Below are 20,052 nucleotides of genomic sequence, written 5' to 3' on the forward strand. Positions count from 1 at the left end.
TGCTCATGGTGGATTAAGACAGGATAAGACTGAGTCTTATGATTTGCTTGTGATTTGGCGTGATACAAATAAAGATTTATTGATTGTTGGATTGATTGATTGATTGATTGATTGATAGATTTTCATCTAACAGCTGATTCGCACTCTTTGCAGATGTCATGATTAGCATTACACAGTGTATGTTTTCAGGCTGGGCTTTTACACTGCCTGTGTAAGCAGAGCGAAACTTGAGAAAAGGAGGCCCTATAGACTCTGAGAATGAGTCTATAGTCATTTTGACAAGATTTTAAATGTGCCACTTTAATCATGCGTTGTCGGATGCACAGTAGCAAGACCCCCTCATTAATGGATCGAACTGTTGTCTTTTTTTAGTATGGGCGGTACATCCGTGCCTTGCTGCGACAGGAGAAGGGTTTACCAATGATGACAGAGCTGCTGGCTCACGGCAACGACCGCGTAGTCCGCGCTATGTCAGGCGCCCTTCGTAACCTGGCCATTGATGCACGCAACAGAGATCTACTAGGTGAGACTCGGAGGGGTTTGCAACAGGGCTGCTCAATCTGTGCTCCAGCATTACCGACATTCCATTCACCATTCTGTCTTCATGTTCAGCACTTCTCTCAATGCCTTTCTCCTGTCAGGTAAACATGCGGTGCCTCACCTGGTGGCCAACCTTCCCGGTGGAGGTCAGAGTCAGCCCGTGCGAGCGCTGTCAGAAGAGACAGTAGTGTCGGTATTGAGCACGCTCCATGAGGTGCTGGGCTCAAGCCTGGAGGCAGCCAAGACCCTCAGGGCCTCACAGGGAATCGAGAGACTGGTGCTCATTAACAAGGATGGGTGAGGGTTTAAGTTTTCTCTCTTTAATTCTGAAGACTGCTGACACTTTATACCTTTCTTTCAAACTCTTAATTCTCTCTCTCTGTCTTGGTGTCATCAGAAATCGATCTGAGCGGGAGGTGCGTGGGGCCGGCTTGGTACTCCAAACAGTGTGGGGCTACAAGGAGCTGCGGCGCACTTTGGAAAAAGATGGCTGGAAGAAGACGGACTTCATGGTCAACCTCAACCCTCCGAGCAACAACACCAGGGCCAACGGAGGATACGAGGACAGCACTCTGCCACTCATAGACAAAGGTCATAACACTTAACATGATCTAATGAAGGTCAAATGTGTAATGAAAGTTGGTGCCAAATAGTTTTCCTGTATGAAATATGGAGTGTGCCTTGCAACAACTTCTCATGTTGGACTTACAGAAGCTCTAATTTGAGTGTTTTCAGCAACACAAGTGGTGTGTTTGACTTAAGCTCCACAGAGCTTACAGACATAACTGTGGCAGTGTTTCGTAGAATCAGCACTTCCCACACATTCTTTGTGTGTTATGATAAGTTGTTGGCTGTTTGTGGACTTGTAGTATAAAATCAGGGCTGCAGTTAATTCCATGTTTATATTGTGCTTTCGTTTTAAAACCTTACGCTGATGTTGAAGTTTCAAAAGTACATCTGTTACAGAGCAAAGAAACCTAAAATATATAGTCACAGAAACGAGCTGGCTCATGTCTCACACTTGAAACGCTTACAAAATACTCAAACACCTACACACAGTTCTATCTTTAGCAGAAGATTGCACGGCCAAACACTGCCTCTGTGAGGGAACAGAAATATTTGCCTGTACACGTTGATGCTCATTGTTTTTGTGCTGTTAATCCACAGGAGGAAAGGGGGGGCGTGAAATGATTCCAATGAATGACATGGGACCAGGTAAGTGTGACGACAGAAAAATCACGCACAACTTGATTTTTGATTCTTGATTTTTTTGTTGTTGTTGTAAGATTGTTGCGTAATGTACACCTTGAGTACCTGAGTTAACGCTGGTTCCTCCCTCTCAGATGCCTACTCCACACTGGACCAGAGAGGGAGAAGGAACACTCTGGATAACACTTTAGAACCTGCTGACAAAGATCCAGTACAGGTAAACCACATGCACACCTCATCTTTTCCTATACACATTATCCGGCATGACTGAACTCAATGAGCAATACTAAACATCTCAATGTTTAAAAAATACCCTGTTACAAACTCCCTGCATCCCTGAGTATAACTTCAAATGCAGACAAATGAAGACTTCATTATTTAGAAGACATCAGCCGGGATTGAAACAGAATGATATTGTTGAGTAATGGTTGATGTCTAGATTACAAACTAAAAACTGCAGACTTACTTGTTGTTGTGGTGTTGAAATCATCATTTCAATATTTATTATAAACCTACATGAAATAAGTAACTCCTCCCATCCCAGCTGTCTTTTATTTCTCATACAAGATGACACTTTGCCATCATCGCCTGTCTGGAAAAGATGGAAATCTTAGGACAAAATCAAACTGCTTGATCATAAGCAACACCCACAGACCTTTTCAGGTTCCCGTTTCAGGATGAAACATAGACTGACATCCTCACTTCCTCCGAAAAATGTTACCGTGTGAACGGACATGGTTTCACACACGCCCACAGACAGCATGTTGGTGCATGTCTTGGTGCACTACAGTTGATGTGTCTTGCACAGAATTTCTCACAGGTGTTCTTTTTTTCCCCTGAAACATGACCTAACATTAAACTAACCTCTGTAACACCTTCTCTCCTCTCATCTAAGTATTTATTTGACTAAACTTTTCTCTCTCGCTCTTCCTTTTTTCCTTCTTTCCAATGGCTTGTGTCCTCTCACCTTCTCTTTGGATTTTTAACCCTCTTGTTTCTTTATTAACGCTTCCTCATGTCTCTAAATACCTACTTTCCTCTCTATCTCTCCCTTACTTTCCTCTATTGCTGTCTCTTCTTCTATGAACTCCACTCTCTCTATGTCTCTCACTCTTTCTCTCTCTCAGGGAGGGATGTATGGGGAGAGGCAGGCCTCTTTGCCTCTAATGGATTCTTACGATGGTTAGGCTACACCCACTGTCACACTGCATGTCAGCGCATGGTATGTGTGTCCCACCGGCTGCTTTCCACTCACCGCATGGCCTTCTATCTGACTTGTGTATAGAGAAGTGTTACTTTGTGTGTCCTTGAGTCCCAGTGCTGTCAGTGAGCATCCATTGTGATGAATTTGAATTGTTTTTTGCTCCCCCTGCTGGTGAAAAGTGTCACTTATTTTTGCTCTTCGTAAATGTGATTGTTTTCTGTCTCTGCACAGTTTGTGAACTTTGTGTCTAATGTGTGGGGACTGTTGCCAGCAGCCACTGTTTTGAATTGTATTTTCGATTTGATTTTGTTCAAGCCTCTGCTGTGAATCAGACTTTTTAAATGTGCGATTATTCCCACCCAGGCATGAGCGTCTCACATCAGCTGGTCTGCATGATCAATTCCCACACTTCTTCTTCTCTTGCAGAAAAACTGATCGTGTGCATCACAAGACGACAGCCTCCTCCCACCTACTGCCCCTGCTGAACTGACAATGAGGGACCACTACACTACAGATGGGACTATCCCTGACACTCACCCCCTCTGTCCCTCTTTACCCTTTTGCAGCTTCTCTCTTTTTGTCTCTCTTTGTGACATTCCTTCATTGCAGCTGACAAACTAATGAAACCCCATGGAAAAACTGAGGCGGATCCTCTCCTCCCGTGGACAAACCAGACAAGACACTATGACCACTTTGTGATCTGCGAGTCCCTGAACTCCGAAACACTAACCACTCAACCAGATACCACAGCTACACCACTACGACTCCATGTAGCAACACTACGACTCTTCTGAACACTACTCCTTTCTTCGACAAAAAGCAGAGACTGTGGACTCATCCGAGGACTTTTCTATATCTTGGAGATCTGAGCATAGACTGATGAAGCGAATTAGAAAGACCTGTTGGGATCAGAACAGGACACTTTTTGGTGAAATTTTACATAACTGGATTGACACTTTGGGAGAAATCGAGGGAATGTGTAATTTTCTTTCTCTCTCTTTGATTGTTATATACTACAAAAAAAAATTGTACCAACGAGAACCAATGTTAAATGATCTAATCAGATATGTGTAGAGCTTCTGCTTCTGTTTTGGTAGTGGTTGTTCTTCTTGCTTTGCTTTGTACCACAGTAATGCACATGTGCCAAATGACACTGCTACTGCTGCAACTGCCAATACTGAATGCAAGAACTTCATACACTCAGACTTTTTACAACAGCTACCATCATCTGCTTTGTTTTGTGCTCAGTCTGTGTTGGTGACAGTCCTTTGCCAAGATGCATGGGGATGCTGCATTTTCTGTATATGATTGTGATCTATGGATATAAGAGTTGAGATAATGGTATGGGTATTCCTACAGACAGAAATACAGGGACAATAAATGATTGTACATCTTGTTGAAATAGACAGTGTAGTCTGTTTCTGTCAAACGTAAGCCCCTTGACTCTGCTCTGTGATCTTATGAATGTGTACAAACGAGAGTGTCTCTGAAAGTATCTGCTTGAGCAAACTGGAGTGCCTCATTGGAGTGGGTCCAACATGACAAGGGTAACCAGTAGGATGTCTTTTTTTCCTAGTAGGTTGCTCTTGTTGGGATAACTGTTTATAGAACTCAGCAGTTTTCTATTCTGTCAGGTTATGGAACATGTGAACTTGTAAGTATGTAAGAGTTGATTCTTGTCATTTGGATTGTTTTTTATAAGATATAAAACTATTGAGTTCTGTATAAATTACTGCTCCACAACCCCATGGCCTACCTGGCTTAAAACAAACAGAAAAGTAAATGGGAGAAGACACAGTATTGTCAATTTTTGCCCACACAAGTACAGTGCTTGTTTTGTAGGAGAACGCATATTCTTAGTGCAGAGTGAGATGTAGATACTTAATGAGTGGATGATTAAAAAAGCACTAGGGGGGTATAATGTGTTTTTCCTTTTTCTCATTTTTAAAACCTTTTTCATGCTAATTAAAACACGACAGAGGATGCCTCATTTTCTCATAGAAACATGTTGCCTTTAAGAATGGACTGACTAAAAGAGGAGAAAACAGAGAGAGCAAGGGTTTGTTTGAAAATCTGTGTAAGGAGGCATAGACCAGAATTTGCTGTTAGATAAGCGGTGGAAAAATTAAAGCACATTTAAACTATATATACAAGAAAATATTTGTTAATTTGAATGGTTTTATGTATTTCTTTTTTTAATATGGATTTGGGTTTAATTGTTTTGGGTGCTCTGGGTGAACGCATATGCAATCAGTTTTTATGTTGATTAAAAACATTCAGTTTATGTCTTAATTAAATGCAAACAAGTTAGCTAAACAAAATCCTCCATCAGTCATCAGATACTGGAACACAAATGGAAAAATCTGATTATTGACTACACCATAATCTCTTTGCCTTGGCTCTTAAAGTTGCACATTCTCATTTATGAATGAATTATGTAACTAGCAATACTGTTTTTAATAAAAAAGAAAATGATTTCTAAAAGGTCTTTTTTTGTTGTTGTTTATGAAACTATTTAATAAGTAAATATCCAGGAGCAGCTCATTGTAAAGATAGTTGAAGATCCAAGTAGAAAGGCACTTAGTCGTATGTACGTACATTTCCTCATTGTCATGTGACATAGCGGCCAGTAGCTGACGCTGTCCGTGTGCTAATCCGTCCAATTGATTCAACAACAGAGGGAGACAGGCGATTAAATGATTCTTGGAGTTAAAGTTCAGGGTTGACACTTGTGTCACTGTTTGAAATCCACCTCAAGCATCCAAAACCTCTGCGCTCGTGCAATAGAAATACAGGTAAGTGCATATCGTCATGCTAATGCTCAATCACTTTGCTTTTGTGTAATGAAGTCCACTGTAGGGATAGCGGACTGCCTTAGCTTTTACCGTGGCTGGACCCTTCAAACAGCACTTTGCATACTTTTTAATGTCATTTTTTTGTTGATGCTTCATGGACTTTTAGCCACATGGCCATAAATTATTAATACAACACTTTTGTTCCTTGAAATCTTGGATGAACATTTTTGTCAACCAGTTCCCTGCTTAAGGTTGAATAGAATAGAAAACACACAAAGCTGTAAATTGCAAATAACCAGGTTCTGCTCCTCCACGTGCTGCCTGACCTGTGAGCTCGCTGCTACACGGTCACAACACAAGGCGCTATCTGAAGCTAGCAAGCACAGCAAGGTTATGAATTCATGTTGGCTGTGCTCACGTGGCCAAATACTTTGAGTTCGCAGTGCCGCACTACGATTTTTTTAACACGGACAAAATACACTTTTTAACAAATGTTTTTCAAGAATACAATAAACTTTAAAAATCTTGTAATTAACCAAAGACTAAAGACTAAATAGGCATTTCTTTTAGTGGCAGTTCACTGTTTAATTTAGAGTAAAAAAAAAAAAAATCATTAAAGCTCCTATGAGAGACTTTAGGTTGATTGGCACCCTGAGGACAGAAGGGTACCTCTGCCGATTTTATTTGATGTGTTTGTATCCTTTTTGAAAAAAATAATCTCTACCTGCTTTATTTTTGATCACTCATACCTCTTTTCGACCAACGCGAGCCGTGTACGGAGCTGGATGAACTTGCGAACCAGCGTAGCACCAGTTTGTTTTTTCGCCCGCTCGAGCCCGGGGAAGAGGCTCGTTATGATGTCAGATTTACGTGACCGCTTTTCCCAGCAGCACTAGCGCAAACTTTTCCCTCACAACAACAACGATGGCTGACAACGGCAAACACATTTGGTTTGTGTTTTTGAGCAACCCCGGCCTCGCCCCCGCCCCCACCCCTTGCCCCTGAAGTTCGCGATTAGTGGTTCTAGAACAGCAAAGAGTTGGAGCCACTCTGGAGCCGGTTTTCCCGGCCTGGAGCCTGTTCACTCGCACTCGAAACATGAAAAAACGGTTCTGAATTGAGCGCCGGCTCTGAACCGGCCCTGAAACTGCCTCGGTCGAAAAGGGGTATCAATGGACATCACTACCATGGGAAATGTAAAACAAGGGCTGTTTCAGTAGTTTAAAGTTACTTAATTTGCCCCACCTTAGGATTTAGACATCAAAAATAACTATATGATATAATCAATCTTGTTGCTGATTGTCTGGTTTGCACCTGTATGATCAATGTCAGTCTGTGCCGCAAACGGCTTAAAACCCAGCGGAAACCTCTGGCCGCGAGAATTGAAGCAAAGTGGAAGTGTTAAAAACTGCAGTTCATCAAGCATCCGCTTGAGGCTGGCTCCAGAATTACTGGAAATGTATTGTAACCATGATCAGTATCCCACTCTCTCCTTCCCTGCTCTCAGTGCCCGTATGGACATGCCGAGGTATCGGTGGCCAGGTTTCAAGATGCAGCTTCTGGCAGAACTGCAAAGACAACAAAATGAAACCCAGTTCTGTGATACATTTTTGCAAACTGAAGGTATATATAATAAGTATAACTTATAACTAATATACAAGTAAGCTGATCATAGTATTGATGTCAGTGTAGCACACTTAAATAAGAAATTGAAAAGGGATAAAATGTTAACCTGTTTTTTTTACCCTTCTACAATTTGTAAAGGTATCTCAGTCCCAGCCCACAGTTGCATCCTTGCAGCTCTCAGTCCCTACCTGTCGCGGAAACTGTTGTCATCCCCATCTCCTCCGTCAGGCCAGAAGCAGCAGCTCCAGCTGCAAGCTGTGAAGGCCCAGACCCTGCTGAAGCTCGTTGGTCTTCTCTACTCTGGAGAGCTAGAAGTAACAGGGAGCATGGAGCAGAATGATGTGCTATCTGCAGCCCGCCAGTTTGGGATCACAGAGCTTGTTGAAGGACAATTGAAGGAGATGAAGGGGGGAGACCCTCAGCAGAGGGTTTGTCAGAGTTGCAAAGATAAAGAAGTAGAAGGCAGAGAGAGAAATGAAAGGTGGGAAATGCAGAATGCAGGAGTACAGTCAGACATTGCTGAAGCGAGCGCTGCAGATTCTCTCACTGAAAAGAGAACCTCTGTATCTACAGGCACACAAACTGTTCTAACCTGTAAAAAGGCTGTGAGCAGTTCTTTTAATCACTCCAACCAAACCACAGCTTCAGATCAAGAGCCTACATCTTCTCTACCCCAGAGTACAATGCAAACTCAAAACACAACACCTGACCAACATTTTGGCTCGTCTTCTGTCCCACCCATCTCCAGCATACCTGGTGGGAGGTCAAGTGATGAAACATTTGCGTTGGATGGATCGTCTGACAGTCTAACAAACGCCATTTCGACCTCAGCTCTGTGTAGTGATGTCATAACTTTCCCGTTTTCACTTACCAGTGACTCAGATTCACTGACACTTCAGGAATACAGCTTACATCAGCATTCTTCTGAGGGAGAAACAACCGGCAATATGACTGACAGTAGAGACAATGAAGAGAACCAGAGCCCCCACACCCTAAGAGATGTGATGCTAGGAGTTGGAGGTGGACAAAGGCAAGATCGTGCAAATGCCAAGATGCGAGGAATGGCTCAGATGAAGCAGATGCGTCAGATGGTGGAGGCTACACAGATTTCTATCAAGGTGAAAATAAGTTAATTTACAAAGAGCATGGCCTTGATTTAGTTTTGCATTGTTATACGTTTAAAATCCAAGTAGATTTATTAACCAATGTTGACAGGATTGGCCCATACCCTTTCAGATGTTGAGACCTCAGGGTGGACATTTGGCATTGAAATAAGCAGAACTGAAGCAACCCCCTGGCTTGGTTGAAAAGATACCAAGCCGTGGTTATGAACCTTACCACGAGCACAGCTAAAGCTTTAAAAACTATCTTCCCTACTATCTATTATATAAACTATCACGGATATATTTCACAAAAAAATAGAAGAAAGGAAACAAAAACATAAAGGGTTTAGTTTCTTGACTTAAAGGTCCCATGATGTGCTTTTGATGTTTACAAACTGTCATAACAAATGTGTGTGAAACGAACTGATTGTTTTTACATGTGATTCATTCACTCTGTGCAGGTGAAGCTGAGGAGGAGGACCAAAGAAGAAGTGTGGGAGGTTGTAGACCGGCAAGGCAAAGATGAGACGTTGGCGACTCTTAGTTCTCTGCAACAGGTAAAAAAGCACAGCGGTTCCATAAAAGACAAGCTTGTAATCCAGTTAATTCACGAGTGTCTTATTGGATGTTTTTATGTGCATAGAAAATAGATGAGTTAGAATCAATTCATCTTCCAAGTTCAAATAAATACTGAATACTCGTTCTTGATAATTTCAAAGTAACTAACTACATATTCAGTAAAATACATCACTTTAGGACAGTATTTCATAAAAGGTGCTATTCGACCGCAGGAACATTCCCCAAGAACTAGAGACCTTTTTGAGGAACTCTGCACATTTTGTCAGCAGGAACCAGGGTCTAAATGTAGTTCTGGGGTAAAAAAAAAAACCCTTGCTTGGCCGGTAGTACTTTCCGAACTTTGGGTTTCTGAACATTTTGGATTGATTCTCACTTGGTTTGAAAACTCCTGAACACAGTACGTTCTCTCTAAAGGCTGATTTATACTTCTGCGTCGAATCAACGGTGTAGGCTATGCCGGTGGTCTGCGTAGCTCCCGTACCTACGCAGAGGCCTACCCACGTAGCTGACGTGCACCTCCTCCAAAATGTGACTACACGTCAAATCTATGCAGACCACAAGCCCTGTGATTGGTCCGCTCTGCGGCATTGTGTTTTAACAGCACTTCTGGGATCCCAGGCATCGGCTGCACATCGGCCGTGTATTTCATCTCCTCCTCTCTATTCTTCATGTAGTCATGTCTGTATGATAAACAGCAACATGTATCAGCTGTAGATTAACATAACGCGCTCTGAATCGATGTGGAAAAGTAAACAGAGATCGTAGCGGGGCCGCAAGGAGGCGACCGGCTACCAGAGAGGCCACACTGCCCTCAAGTGTTTTGGCAGAGAGTTGCTGCATGACACGGACACATCGACGCACAAGTATGTGGTGCTCATGTCCGCATCAGCCCCTGTTGCTAAGGGGCGAGGCAGAAGTATAAATCAGCCTTAAGCCTGATAGCAGTAATGCATCTCCATCAGCTCCCACTGTTCCAGTTTTAAGAGTGACCCTGTAAATTGGGGACCTTCAGCTGAATAACAAAACCTGTTTATAGTGCAAACAAAGGGTGAAATTCTATGTTGTAACTTTAGAGTATCAGTGGTACTAAAGCTGAGCTGGTGATTTTTTGATTTCATCACTATCAAACTAAACTGGATAAAACCATGTGACCTCTTCTGTCTTTCTGAAGGATGACTCCAACCAGAAACAGCAACAGACCACCCCTTCAAATGATGGGTCTCCACCCTCGTCTACTCAGCCAGGTTCAATTTCTACACTGAAAACCCAAGGTCTTCAACGTGCCTCCACTGAACCACGATCACCTCACTCCAGCACCACCTCTTACACGCAGCTTCTGTCCAGTGACTGCTTCACACCAAACCAAAATGATAGACTCGAGTCGATCCCATTTCCTCTGCCTCCAGGGCCTGTCGAGGAAAATGATGAGCAGATTGAGAAGCTGTTGGAGGACATCATGATGGGTCTGAATATACTACCTGATTTGGAAACAGAAACCAAGAAGTCCCATCACCCTCAACCAAGCAAACACCAAGCACCTACACCCTACTGGATCCAACATACAGAGAATGACGGAGTGCAGGGTCAGGTGCATGCTGGTGTTGGAGCAGCAGGGTATGGGTGCTACCAGGATTTTGGTACCCAACTGTGTCTTTCTTCAACAGATACAGGTATCGAGATTCTACTATTTTCTTCTTTAAAAAAAAGTATCATCCAACAAGATATGTAGATTTGGGTGCAGTCAGGCTACCACTAGATAGTTCCTTCTACTGAAACAAGCTGATAATAGGGGTAGGAATTAAAGTATCAATTAAAGCAGTTAAAGTGAAGCTGTTCTAAAATAAACATTTGCATTTTAGCAGTGATGATAATGGTGAGACTGATATTAATAGTTGTAGTAGCTGGAGTCAGGCAGGCTCATAGTAGCAGGCCATTTACAGCTATGATCAAGAGGAACCTATGGGACAAGGAGCTAGGGGACTCCCAGAAAGATCTATGGTTAATGACTTTTGTGGGACATGAATTTAGAATTAGTGACAGGCAGACAGATTCAGGAAGGAGAGGGAGAGACAGGATCCCAGTGTGCCAGTTCCTTCAACAGTCTAAGCCTATAGCAGCATAGCTAGGAGCTGGTCCAAGCCTTAGCCAGCTGTGCCTATAACGTTATCTAATGGAAAGTTTTTAGCTTACTCTTAAAAGTAGAGAGGGTGTCTGACTCCAGGACCCTGACTGGCAGATGATAATGAGGCTTTTTTTTAAGCAGTCTCCTGCTAGTTTATATTCAAGCTGGCCTCATTTGCCAGCCTCGGCTTCTGTTTCAAAAGAATGGCTTTGGAACATTTACTACGGTTGCAGACCTTGGTTTAAATGTTTAATTCCCAAACCCTCTGCTTTTCTATGTCTCATATAGGGTTGTATTGATTTTGGTGTTTCCACCTGTTCAGTTATTTGTTATTGCTTTTCAGATCAGAGCTTGCCAAGCTGCTCAAGCCTTTCATCTGTGCAGCCAGATGCAGTGTCAGTGCAGCAGCAGCAGCAGCAGTACTCTCCTCAGTGTCAATTATCCCTCACATCCATGGGGAAAAGTGGTGACCTGAGCCACCAGGGCATGATGACCTTGTCCACAAGTCAAATTCCGAATCATGAAGGAGCCACAACATCAGTCATTCCCCCGGCTTTCAACTCCAGTGTGCATAGACTACAAGACCCAGAGTGCAAGGACCAGTCCTCACAAGAGGATCAGAACATCCTCAAGTTTTTACCCCTGGCAAATGGAAATCAAGCAAAGCCCTCACATTCTTTTTCTCTACCTTGCATGGGTGATTTGCGGCTGCCTCGATGCCTCTCTCCATTGGAGTCACCTGGCTCAACATCAAAACATCAGCCTTTCTGTAGCGACTCAACAGACCATAATACTGAAATCCAGCCCCAGCCATCTCTCCATGGGCCACCATGGCTCACTGAAACCCCCACGTCACTACAATTTCCTTTCAGTGCCATCACTCACAAAGAAAGTACAAGTGGACCTACATCACAAGATACTAGCATCAATTGTTGGGCAAAGCGGCAGAAGAAAGACCTGAAGCTGATTTCACAAAGTGAAAAAACCTGGGGGGACTTATGTGATGTGAACAAGAAAGGAACAACATTGGCAAGTCCTCACAATGTGACCGACAGAAAGTCTGAAGCACCTAAAAAGAGGAACAGAAAGCGCACAAGACATCCACCAGAGGACAATGGTTCCCTTCCCTGTAAAGAATTGAAAGTCAGTGATGGAAAGGAAAGTCGGTTTAACCTAAGTGTTTGTTCTGTCAGTTTGTCAAGCAACAATGTGCTGGCCAAGGAAAGACAAATGGCGAATGGGTCAACATGCAAACCAGTCACATCTGCGGAAAAACCCAATGAACCATCGACTGTCAAAGAAGGTCAGCAGGAGAAAATCAGAGGACCTCTGGGTCGGATCAGAACTAGGAGCTCTCTGAAAGGGGCCCAAGAGACTCCAAATAACCCAAGCCCAGAATGCACTTCAGCATTGAGATCCCTGTCAATTCCCAAACGGAAGCGTGGAAGGCCGCCTAAAAGAAAGTATACAAAGAGGTCAGAGAGCTCTGCTGCAGTTACTGAGCAGAATAGTGACACTGTTGAAAGAGAGCCACAAACCAACAAGGATTTGTCAAAGGTCAAAGAGGATGAGGATAAAACACAGAGAATGTTTAAAAAACGGAAAAGGAATAGAGGTGAAGTGGAAGTAGATCCTCCTAAGATGACTTTAAATGCCAAGAGCGCTGGAACTACGGAGACAGACATTAACCAAAACATGAACCCAGCAGGGAGGAAACCCAAACCGCCTCGGACGGTCACTCTGAAGGAGTTTCAGAAGCTTATCAAACGACAGCACATCAAAGCAAAGATGTCAAAAGAAAGCCAGGACAAAGACACAAATGTAACTTCAAAAAAAGGTGAAGGTGAAGAAAAAGCACCTGGTAGTGAACGTGAGGGGTTAACCAGAGAGACAGAAATAGATAATATCCTACCTCACATCACTGAAGGGATTAAAGAGTCTCACAGCATGAACAATGGTACAGTCGACATAAATGATAATCAGATTTTTAACAAATCAGCAACTGAGCTGAGCGAGTCTCAGCGGGATGACCCGAGAAGCTCTACAGCTGAAGAGGCCAGCTGGTTTGATGAAGAGCAATGTTCAGTGTTTACCTTCGGTGACTTGGGAGAAGAGGTGGAAAAGTTAGCAGCCAAGAGGGAGCAGCCACTGAAGGATCTGTGTGGAGGTAAAGTGTTTGTTCCTGTAACTGATTTTTCAGCCATGTTTAAACTGTGACAATTTTTTTTATACGAAGGGAACAACAATGTACTCTTGCGCCATCTTGTGGCAATATATGTGACAGATGACAGTTGTTGTCATTGAAAATATATCAGTATAAAGGCTAGGCAAGGCAGGTTTTTTTTTATAAATCACCATTCATACAAAGAGCAATTCAGAGTGTTTTACAGAGTTTAAAACATAACAAAGACCAGAACAGTAACGGTCAACAAAAACACTTTTTTTATGCACATTTTATATGCATTAAACAAATTTTATACAGCCAGTAATGTTTGATCTACTCTCTCTCTCTCTCTTCCTGTGTACTTATGTAACTTAACGTAAATAGTAAATAGCGTTTGGTCTTATTATTTATTTAAATTAGGAGGGATTATTCTAAATGATCAGCCCACTTCACTGCTCTAAGGTCCTTAACTTGCAGAGTCTTACTGTCCCGCCGGACACAGAACCACAACTGATCTTGTCTTAACCGAAATGAACCCTTAAATTATTTGATTCTTCTCAAAACTGCACAGAAAAGACTCACAGATTGAATCTTTTCTGTGTCGAGTCGCTGTCCGAAGGAGGCTCAGACCTCTTGACACCCCTATATGCCCAACATCTAATAGATCGAATATCAGCTTAATTCCATAAGGCCATACCTTGTCAGAAAATAACCAAATCAAAATATGACATGAAACAAACACGAGCATTAAAACATACATTTTTTTATGTAAGATCAAGAAAGAAAGAAAGTAAAATTAATTAAAATATTTCATTAAAAATAAATTAAAAGAAAACACTTAAAGTTTATCAAAATTGTTAAAAGTTTGAGGTCAAAGAGATAAAAACTAAGGTTGAAAAATGGGTTTGCATCCATCAGTGAGTAGTGTAAGCAGAGTCAGGGCTTGTCTAATATTATCTGGTAGGTTATTCCTGGTCTGTGCTGGATAATATAAAGGGGGTATTTACTGTGCTGTATTTGCTAATGGTTCAGCGAATTTATACTGTTTGTGAATTTAACTACTTCATATATTGCAACTGCTACAACTACCACTACTACTCTTCTCGACACTATCATCGCTCTCTCTCTCTCTCTCTCTCTCTCTCTCTCTCTCTCTCTCTCTCTCTCTCTCTCTCTCTCTCTCTCTCTCTCTCTCTCTCTCTCTCTCTCTCTCTCTCTCTCTCTCTCATTCTCCTCTATCCCTCTTTCCAACCCCAACTCGGTCGAGGCAGATGGCTGTCTAACATGAGTCTGACTCTGCCCGAGGTTTCTGCCTGTTAAAAGGACGTTTTTCCTTGCCGCTGTAACTAGCTAAATACTGCAAGGTGCAATGCTCATGGTGGATTAAGATGTGGTAAGACTGAGTCTTATCCTGCCTTGATGTTGGGTCTTTGTTAATAATTTAACAAAGAGTATGGTCTAGACCTCCTATGTTTGTAAAAGCGTTATGAGATAACATTTGTTGTGATTTGGCGCTATACAAATAAAGATTGATTGATTGATTGATTTAGTATTAGGTGGATAAACAATATGTTTTCATTCATGGTCTCTCCAGGTATTTGCTTTTTGATAAAAAACAGTAATTTGAACAGTGTGGATTAAAAATGTAACTTGAAATGAGACCACCCAAATACTTTAGAAAGCAAATGTATATCCTATTTTGAAGAACTCACAACAACTTAACATGACAAGTACTGAAAACTACACACACTGCTTTTTTGTTAGGCCCCAGAAGCAAAAACAAACACTATTTATTTACTTGTATTTTTTTCTTAAAGGTAAAACCGACTTGATTATGTATACCTTACTTCTTTCTTGTGTGTGTTTTATTTTTTTAGCACAAGCCTGTGCTACAGCAGAGTCAGACGCAACACAGTGGATCAACGGTGATGGCTCTTCTCTAAATGATCCCAACCAGTGCAGCGAAGACACCATGCATTCAGACCACAGTCTGAACCCTCAGACCCCTCAGAGAACTGTACTGCCTCTGATGGATGCAGATGGCTGTAACAGGATATCCGGCTGTGCTCAAGTAGGGAAGGATGAAGAAGAGGATGAGGAAGCAGAGGTGGACATTCTGCTTTGCTCCCCTGACAAAGTGCCTCAGACCAGAGATCGTGAGAATGGACTGGAAAATGTGGACACAAGTCCAGAGGAGGATGAAGAGGAAGATGTGAAGGAGATTGATGTGACTGGAGATGAAACAGAGTAACCTTTTGGCCCATGGGTATTGTTTTTACTCTGACAAGTTCAGTATTTAGAGTGTGTAACATAACGCTCTGTTCTAGTTCATGGTTGTTCACAGAGATTCAATGGAGATGATTATGTCCCATCTCTGTTTTTTGACATCAGTCAGTGTCCGGTGATGAAAGGCTATTTACATGGAGAAATCACTAGCTGTGGGCTGGTTATGACCTTCATTTAGTTTTATTGAAAAGTTCAAATTGATGTTAGTTTGCCATTAATAATATAAAAAAAGAAACCTTATTTTGAGCTTATATTCATAAAGTTAATGTGTTTTGTCTAAAAAAAATAAATAATGTTAATTTTCACGACATTTGCCTTTACTTGCATGTCACCCATACATTTAATTTTGTCAACACGCACCTTTGTACTGGACAGTGCGGTGTCGGGGATATATATCAGGCCAGGAGGGGGCGCACTGCCTCTGCAATCGTTTTGAATCCAACTTTATTAGCACCGGAAGTCTAAGCGGAAATGCTACACACGTTTTTCTTGCAGGCTTGAAGGTTAAAGACTAAGCAACCGGTAGGTTTTTGGCAGACTGTCTGCAGGAGAGGGTCACCAGGACGGCGTGTTTGTTGTAAAAGTCTGGAGTGAGCAGCACTGAAGCGCAGACATGGATCCCATGAAGGCACAGCAACTGGCGGCGGAGCTGGAAGTGGAGATGATGGCTGACATGTATAACCGGTAAAGCCAAAATAAGCTAACCCTTAAGCTAGCTGTCTCTATGTCATGCTGCCTCTGTCATTAGTAATCTCGTGGCCTTAAACGTGGTATTGATTTGTAATTGTTTTCGTGCAGTGTTAAAGGGTAACGAACAGGTTAGCTACACTCATTGACGTTATGGTGTCATCTCTTAATCCCAGTTACACCTTATGACCGGTTATTACATTAGCGACATGTGACACTACAGCATTGATGCTCAGACTGTGCAGCTACCTTTACAGCAATACACAAACATCAAATGAGAGTGCGACATTATCAACTGTAGATTGTCTAATAGTCATACAGCTTATTTATTCGTAATTGTAACACGTAAAAACATGATACTGAGTCAGTTAAACTCACGTCAGCTAGCTAAATGTTGCATTGATGTCTTCCAATGACAGGCTGAGGGGCCGTGAAAGCTTGAATAAATATTGATGATAACTAGGGTTGCAAGTTCAAAGTTGGAACCTTTCCATGGAAATTAACGGGAATAAACCAAGAATGTACTAAATTGAAGGTTGGCTCTAAATAGGGAACTTAAATATAGTTATGGAATATATATTTTAGCATAATTCTTCTAAAACAACCAGATTTCATGCATGTACAGTTGAAATTTATGCTATCCCTCAATCACATGCACATAGCACACTGCTTACTGCAGGGCTATTGGGACCACGCCCCCTACATGCACTGTGCGTTCCTCCATCACATGCACAGGTGATTTCTATTTTGGATGGATGTCTGCTTATAACAAAACAAATATTTATGCTTGGATATGATACCTTTCCATTAAATTACCCTCAATTCCCAGTTAGTTCTCATTAATTCTCATAAATTCCCATAATTCCCATGGAAAGTTTCCAATTTGGAATATTTCCAAATATTTCCCCAGCTTAACTTCCCATGAACTTTTACTGGAAACCTTCCCAGAAATGTACCGGAAATATTTCACCCCTTTGCAACCCAAATAATAATATTTAAAAAAAAATGAAAAACACAGTGATGTTTCGATGTATTTTTCACAGATTATGTTACTAGGGATGTACGATAGGGTTTTTAACCAATTTCAAAAGGACACTAGGGAAAATATTCTAATACATATCCCCTTTTAGCTAGCTTTGATAATGCCATACATTACAAATACGTTGGTTATGCATTTAAAACAGAAAAATAAGATTCACTTTTTAAGCTTATTACCAGGGAGAAAATATGAATAAAACAGCCGAGCATTAAGTCATAGAAGGCTTTTAAACGTCTTCATTGTAAGTTGTTTTAACTTAGTGCCAGCCTCTTCTCGATATAATGCCATTTTTTGTGACATGTCATAATGTCTATAGTGGTCGTTGTGTATCTTGATAAAGACTCCAACTGAAACACTCATCTCTTCTGGGACCTGGCTGTGCTCCAAAATTCACAAATAACTACTGAGTACATTTTAATTTAGGTACCCAGATAAATGGTTTGTGCACACACGTTAGTCCATAGCTCAAAGTGGATATTTAGACTTAAAGAACACAGATATTATAATAATATTAAAAATGTCCATAATCTCTGTGGTTTGTCTTGTTCCAGGGCCCTAGTTCCTGTGATATGATTTGGCATGCAACAGAAAAAACCTAATTTAAAAATTAAAGATCGCTGAATTCCATTTAGCTGCATTACTTTCAGGTTCTCAGTATTATGCATGCTATCCGACTGTCAACTTGTCATTGCTTCCTGTGACAATTGAATGCAACAAAGCTTCTCCTCTATGACATGCTAGCAAGTCTACTGTCATAAGGGGTCTGTAATGAAGGTCAAAAAACACACTGAGAACACTGACAATAAATGGGTTCATAGAAACACATTTATTTTATTGGTTTCTCTCTTATGTCCTCTTTTTTTCCCTTTTCTTAACAGACCAAAAATAATGTTGGATGTAAGCTGCAATCAATTATTTATAACATAGTACTACAGCCACCTCATAGCAAATATTATTGCAGTTTTGAGATTTAAGTCATAAAATTATGAGAAAAATAATCATAATTAGCAAAAATGAGGGCTGTGGAGCATCTTGTGAAGTTATACTTCAATAATAAAAAGCAAATACTCAATCTTTTATCACACCACCCCCACCACAGTGTCATAAGAATCAGGATTCTCAATCAATTGAGTCTGTAATAAAGAAGGACAGCCTGTGGATGCTTCTGCAGCTGCTGTTTTCCTCAGAAATTTAGTTTAACTCACAGGCTGGTTATACAACTTCACAAGATGAATCATGCTCCTCATTTAAGTACAGGTGACTGGCTGCTCCCCTGCCCCTATATGTTATTTTAGCCTACCAAAGCCTGTAGCTAAGACTTCTTTGATGAAATTACAGCCCAAATCTCCTGAATGTATGAGTTTACACAAGTACATGTACAACTTTATTCCCCTATATTTAAGGCTTTATTCTTGAAATCTCAGCATTTTTTTAATTCCTTGATGCTGTTAACACAGAGAGAGATGCTGACGTCTATCTGAGTTTTAAAATCTAACTGTCTGCCATCCTCTCTCCCAGAATGACCAACGCTTGTCACAGGAAGTGTGTACCGCCTCATTATAAGGAAGCAGAGCTGACAAAGGGCGAGTCGGTGTGCCTGGACCGCTGTGTAGCCAAATACCTGGACCTCCACGAGAAGCTGGGACGCAAGCTGACGGAGCTCTCTGTCCAGGATGAGGAGATGATGAGGAAGGCAGCTGTTGGCAGCGGATAGAAACACTGATGAATTGAACAAAGTGAAGCACTGTGGGGATTTCAAGGTTAAGGGGTGGGTTATGTTTTTGGTCTCTCCCAGATGAGAGAGAGAGAGAGAGGGAGGGGTTTTTTTTTGGAATTGAAAAAAAATTCAAAGTAATGTTGAGGGTCACCTGAGACTAGAACCACTTCTACAGGAGAGGGCGAGACAGTGGATTCTGCTGGAGCAGCATGAGGACATGGATAAACTGTTCACAGAGGTCCACAGGCCACCCTGGATGTGTCAGATTACTCAACATTCATCATGGCCTGGTCCTCAAGAAGTAACAAGGACTGAACAGAGAGGAGAAAGGCCTGGGACTCATGATATCATATTAGAGTCATACTTTGTGCTTGTTTTTAGGTGCTCAACTACCTTATGGGGATATATCAACCATTTGGTACTTACAGCAGATGAAAATGAAACACTTTTGAATCATTGTCACCTAGTCTCTGTTCCTAAATCATTATTTGAACTCAAGTATTTTTTTAAAGGTTGCAACAGAGTATGACAATAATATAGAAATACCTAACTCATAATTACGCACAGTTTTAGCCTCAGTTTTGTACAAAACCATGAAATGCAGTGAATCAGATAAACAGACTGGGGCGAGGCCATGCACGGAGGGAAATAGTGTATGGCTGATGCCGAAATGTCTTTCTGTTGAAGACACTATGCAGAGTTTACACTCTTACAGACCCTGGAGGGTGCTGTATTGGCTCAGATTCAGACTGTAAATTATGCTGTTCTGGTTACATGGATGTGTATTGAAGAAGACCTGCTCATTTGTCATGCCTCTCTTGACTGTTATGTGATGTATGTCAGTGGACCATGTTTTTGACTGTGATTTTTTTTCTGTAACTACTCTTAGTGATGCAGCTTTTCATCTCCATATTGTTTGTATAAGCTGCATTTCGCTAATAAAACATGCCATCCTTTATCTCATCGAAACGTGTGGTGTTA

The 20,052-nt window shown here is 41.6% G+C and overlaps 3 protein-coding genes across 17 annotated transcripts in view; all 3 read left to right on the plus strand.

Annotated features, from left to right (window-relative positions):
- Positions 1 to 5,041, plus strand: part of ctnnd1 (catenin (cadherin-associated protein), delta 1) — a 32,592-nt gene extending 27,551 nt beyond the window's left edge. For 9 of the 13 annotated variants that reach the window (XM_034687492.1, XM_034687483.1, XM_034687489.1 and 6 more), the window contains 7 exons: positions 373 to 523; positions 642 to 837; positions 938 to 1,131; positions 1,708 to 1,755; positions 1,884 to 1,966; positions 2,877 to 2,971; positions 3,380 to 5,041. In XM_034687492.1, the coding sequence (XP_034543383.1) occupies positions 373 to 523; positions 642 to 837; positions 938 to 1,131; positions 1,708 to 1,755; positions 1,884 to 1,966; positions 2,877 to 2,936 (732 nt within the window). In that variant the 3' untranslated portion in view covers positions 2,937 to 2,971; positions 3,380 to 5,041. The remainder of the gene's footprint in view (positions 1 to 372; positions 524 to 641; positions 838 to 937; positions 1,132 to 1,707; positions 1,756 to 1,883; positions 1,967 to 2,876; positions 2,972 to 3,379) is intronic. The other 4 variants (XM_034687487.1, XM_034687494.1, XM_034687495.1 and 1 more) reach the window with 1 other exon arrangement.
- Positions 5,042 to 5,561: 520 nt separating this feature from the next.
- LOC117815491 lies at positions 5,562 to 15,868 on the plus strand. 3 transcript variants are annotated; one of them, XM_034687241.1, is made up of 8 exons: positions 5,562 to 5,748; positions 7,256 to 7,371; positions 7,513 to 8,492; positions 8,939 to 9,034; positions 10,228 to 10,327; positions 10,463 to 10,726; positions 11,522 to 13,345; positions 15,220 to 15,868. In XM_034687241.1, the coding sequence occupies exons 2-8, from the start codon at positions 7,263 to 7,265 to the stop codon at positions 15,591 to 15,593; spliced, it is 3,747 nt and encodes a 1,248-aa protein (XP_034543132.1). In that variant the 5' UTR covers positions 5,562 to 5,748; positions 7,256 to 7,262; the 3' UTR covers positions 15,594 to 15,868. The 3 variants fall into 3 exon arrangements, with proteins under 3 accessions (XP_034543132.1, XP_034543133.1, XP_034543131.1); XM_034687242.1 differs by having other exon boundaries at positions 10,228 to 10,300; XM_034687240.1 differs by having other exon boundaries at positions 10,228 to 10,726.
- Positions 15,869 to 16,064: 196 nt separating this feature from the next.
- On the plus strand, positions 16,065 to 20,040 carry timm10 (translocase of inner mitochondrial membrane 10 homolog (yeast)). The gene is made up of 2 exons (XM_034687243.1): positions 16,065 to 16,312; positions 18,873 to 20,040. The coding sequence occupies exons 1-2, from the start codon at positions 16,242 to 16,244 to the stop codon at positions 19,066 to 19,068; spliced, it is 267 nt and encodes an 88-aa protein (XP_034543134.1). The 5' UTR covers positions 16,065 to 16,241; the 3' UTR covers positions 19,069 to 20,040.
- Positions 20,041 to 20,052: the final 12 nt, after the last annotated feature.

Source organism: Notolabrus celidotus, chromosome 7 (assembly GCF_009762535.1).
Source record: "Notolabrus celidotus isolate fNotCel1 chromosome 7, fNotCel1.pri, whole genome shotgun sequence".
NCBI lineage: Eukaryota > Metazoa > Chordata > Actinopteri > Labriformes > Labridae > Notolabrus > Notolabrus celidotus.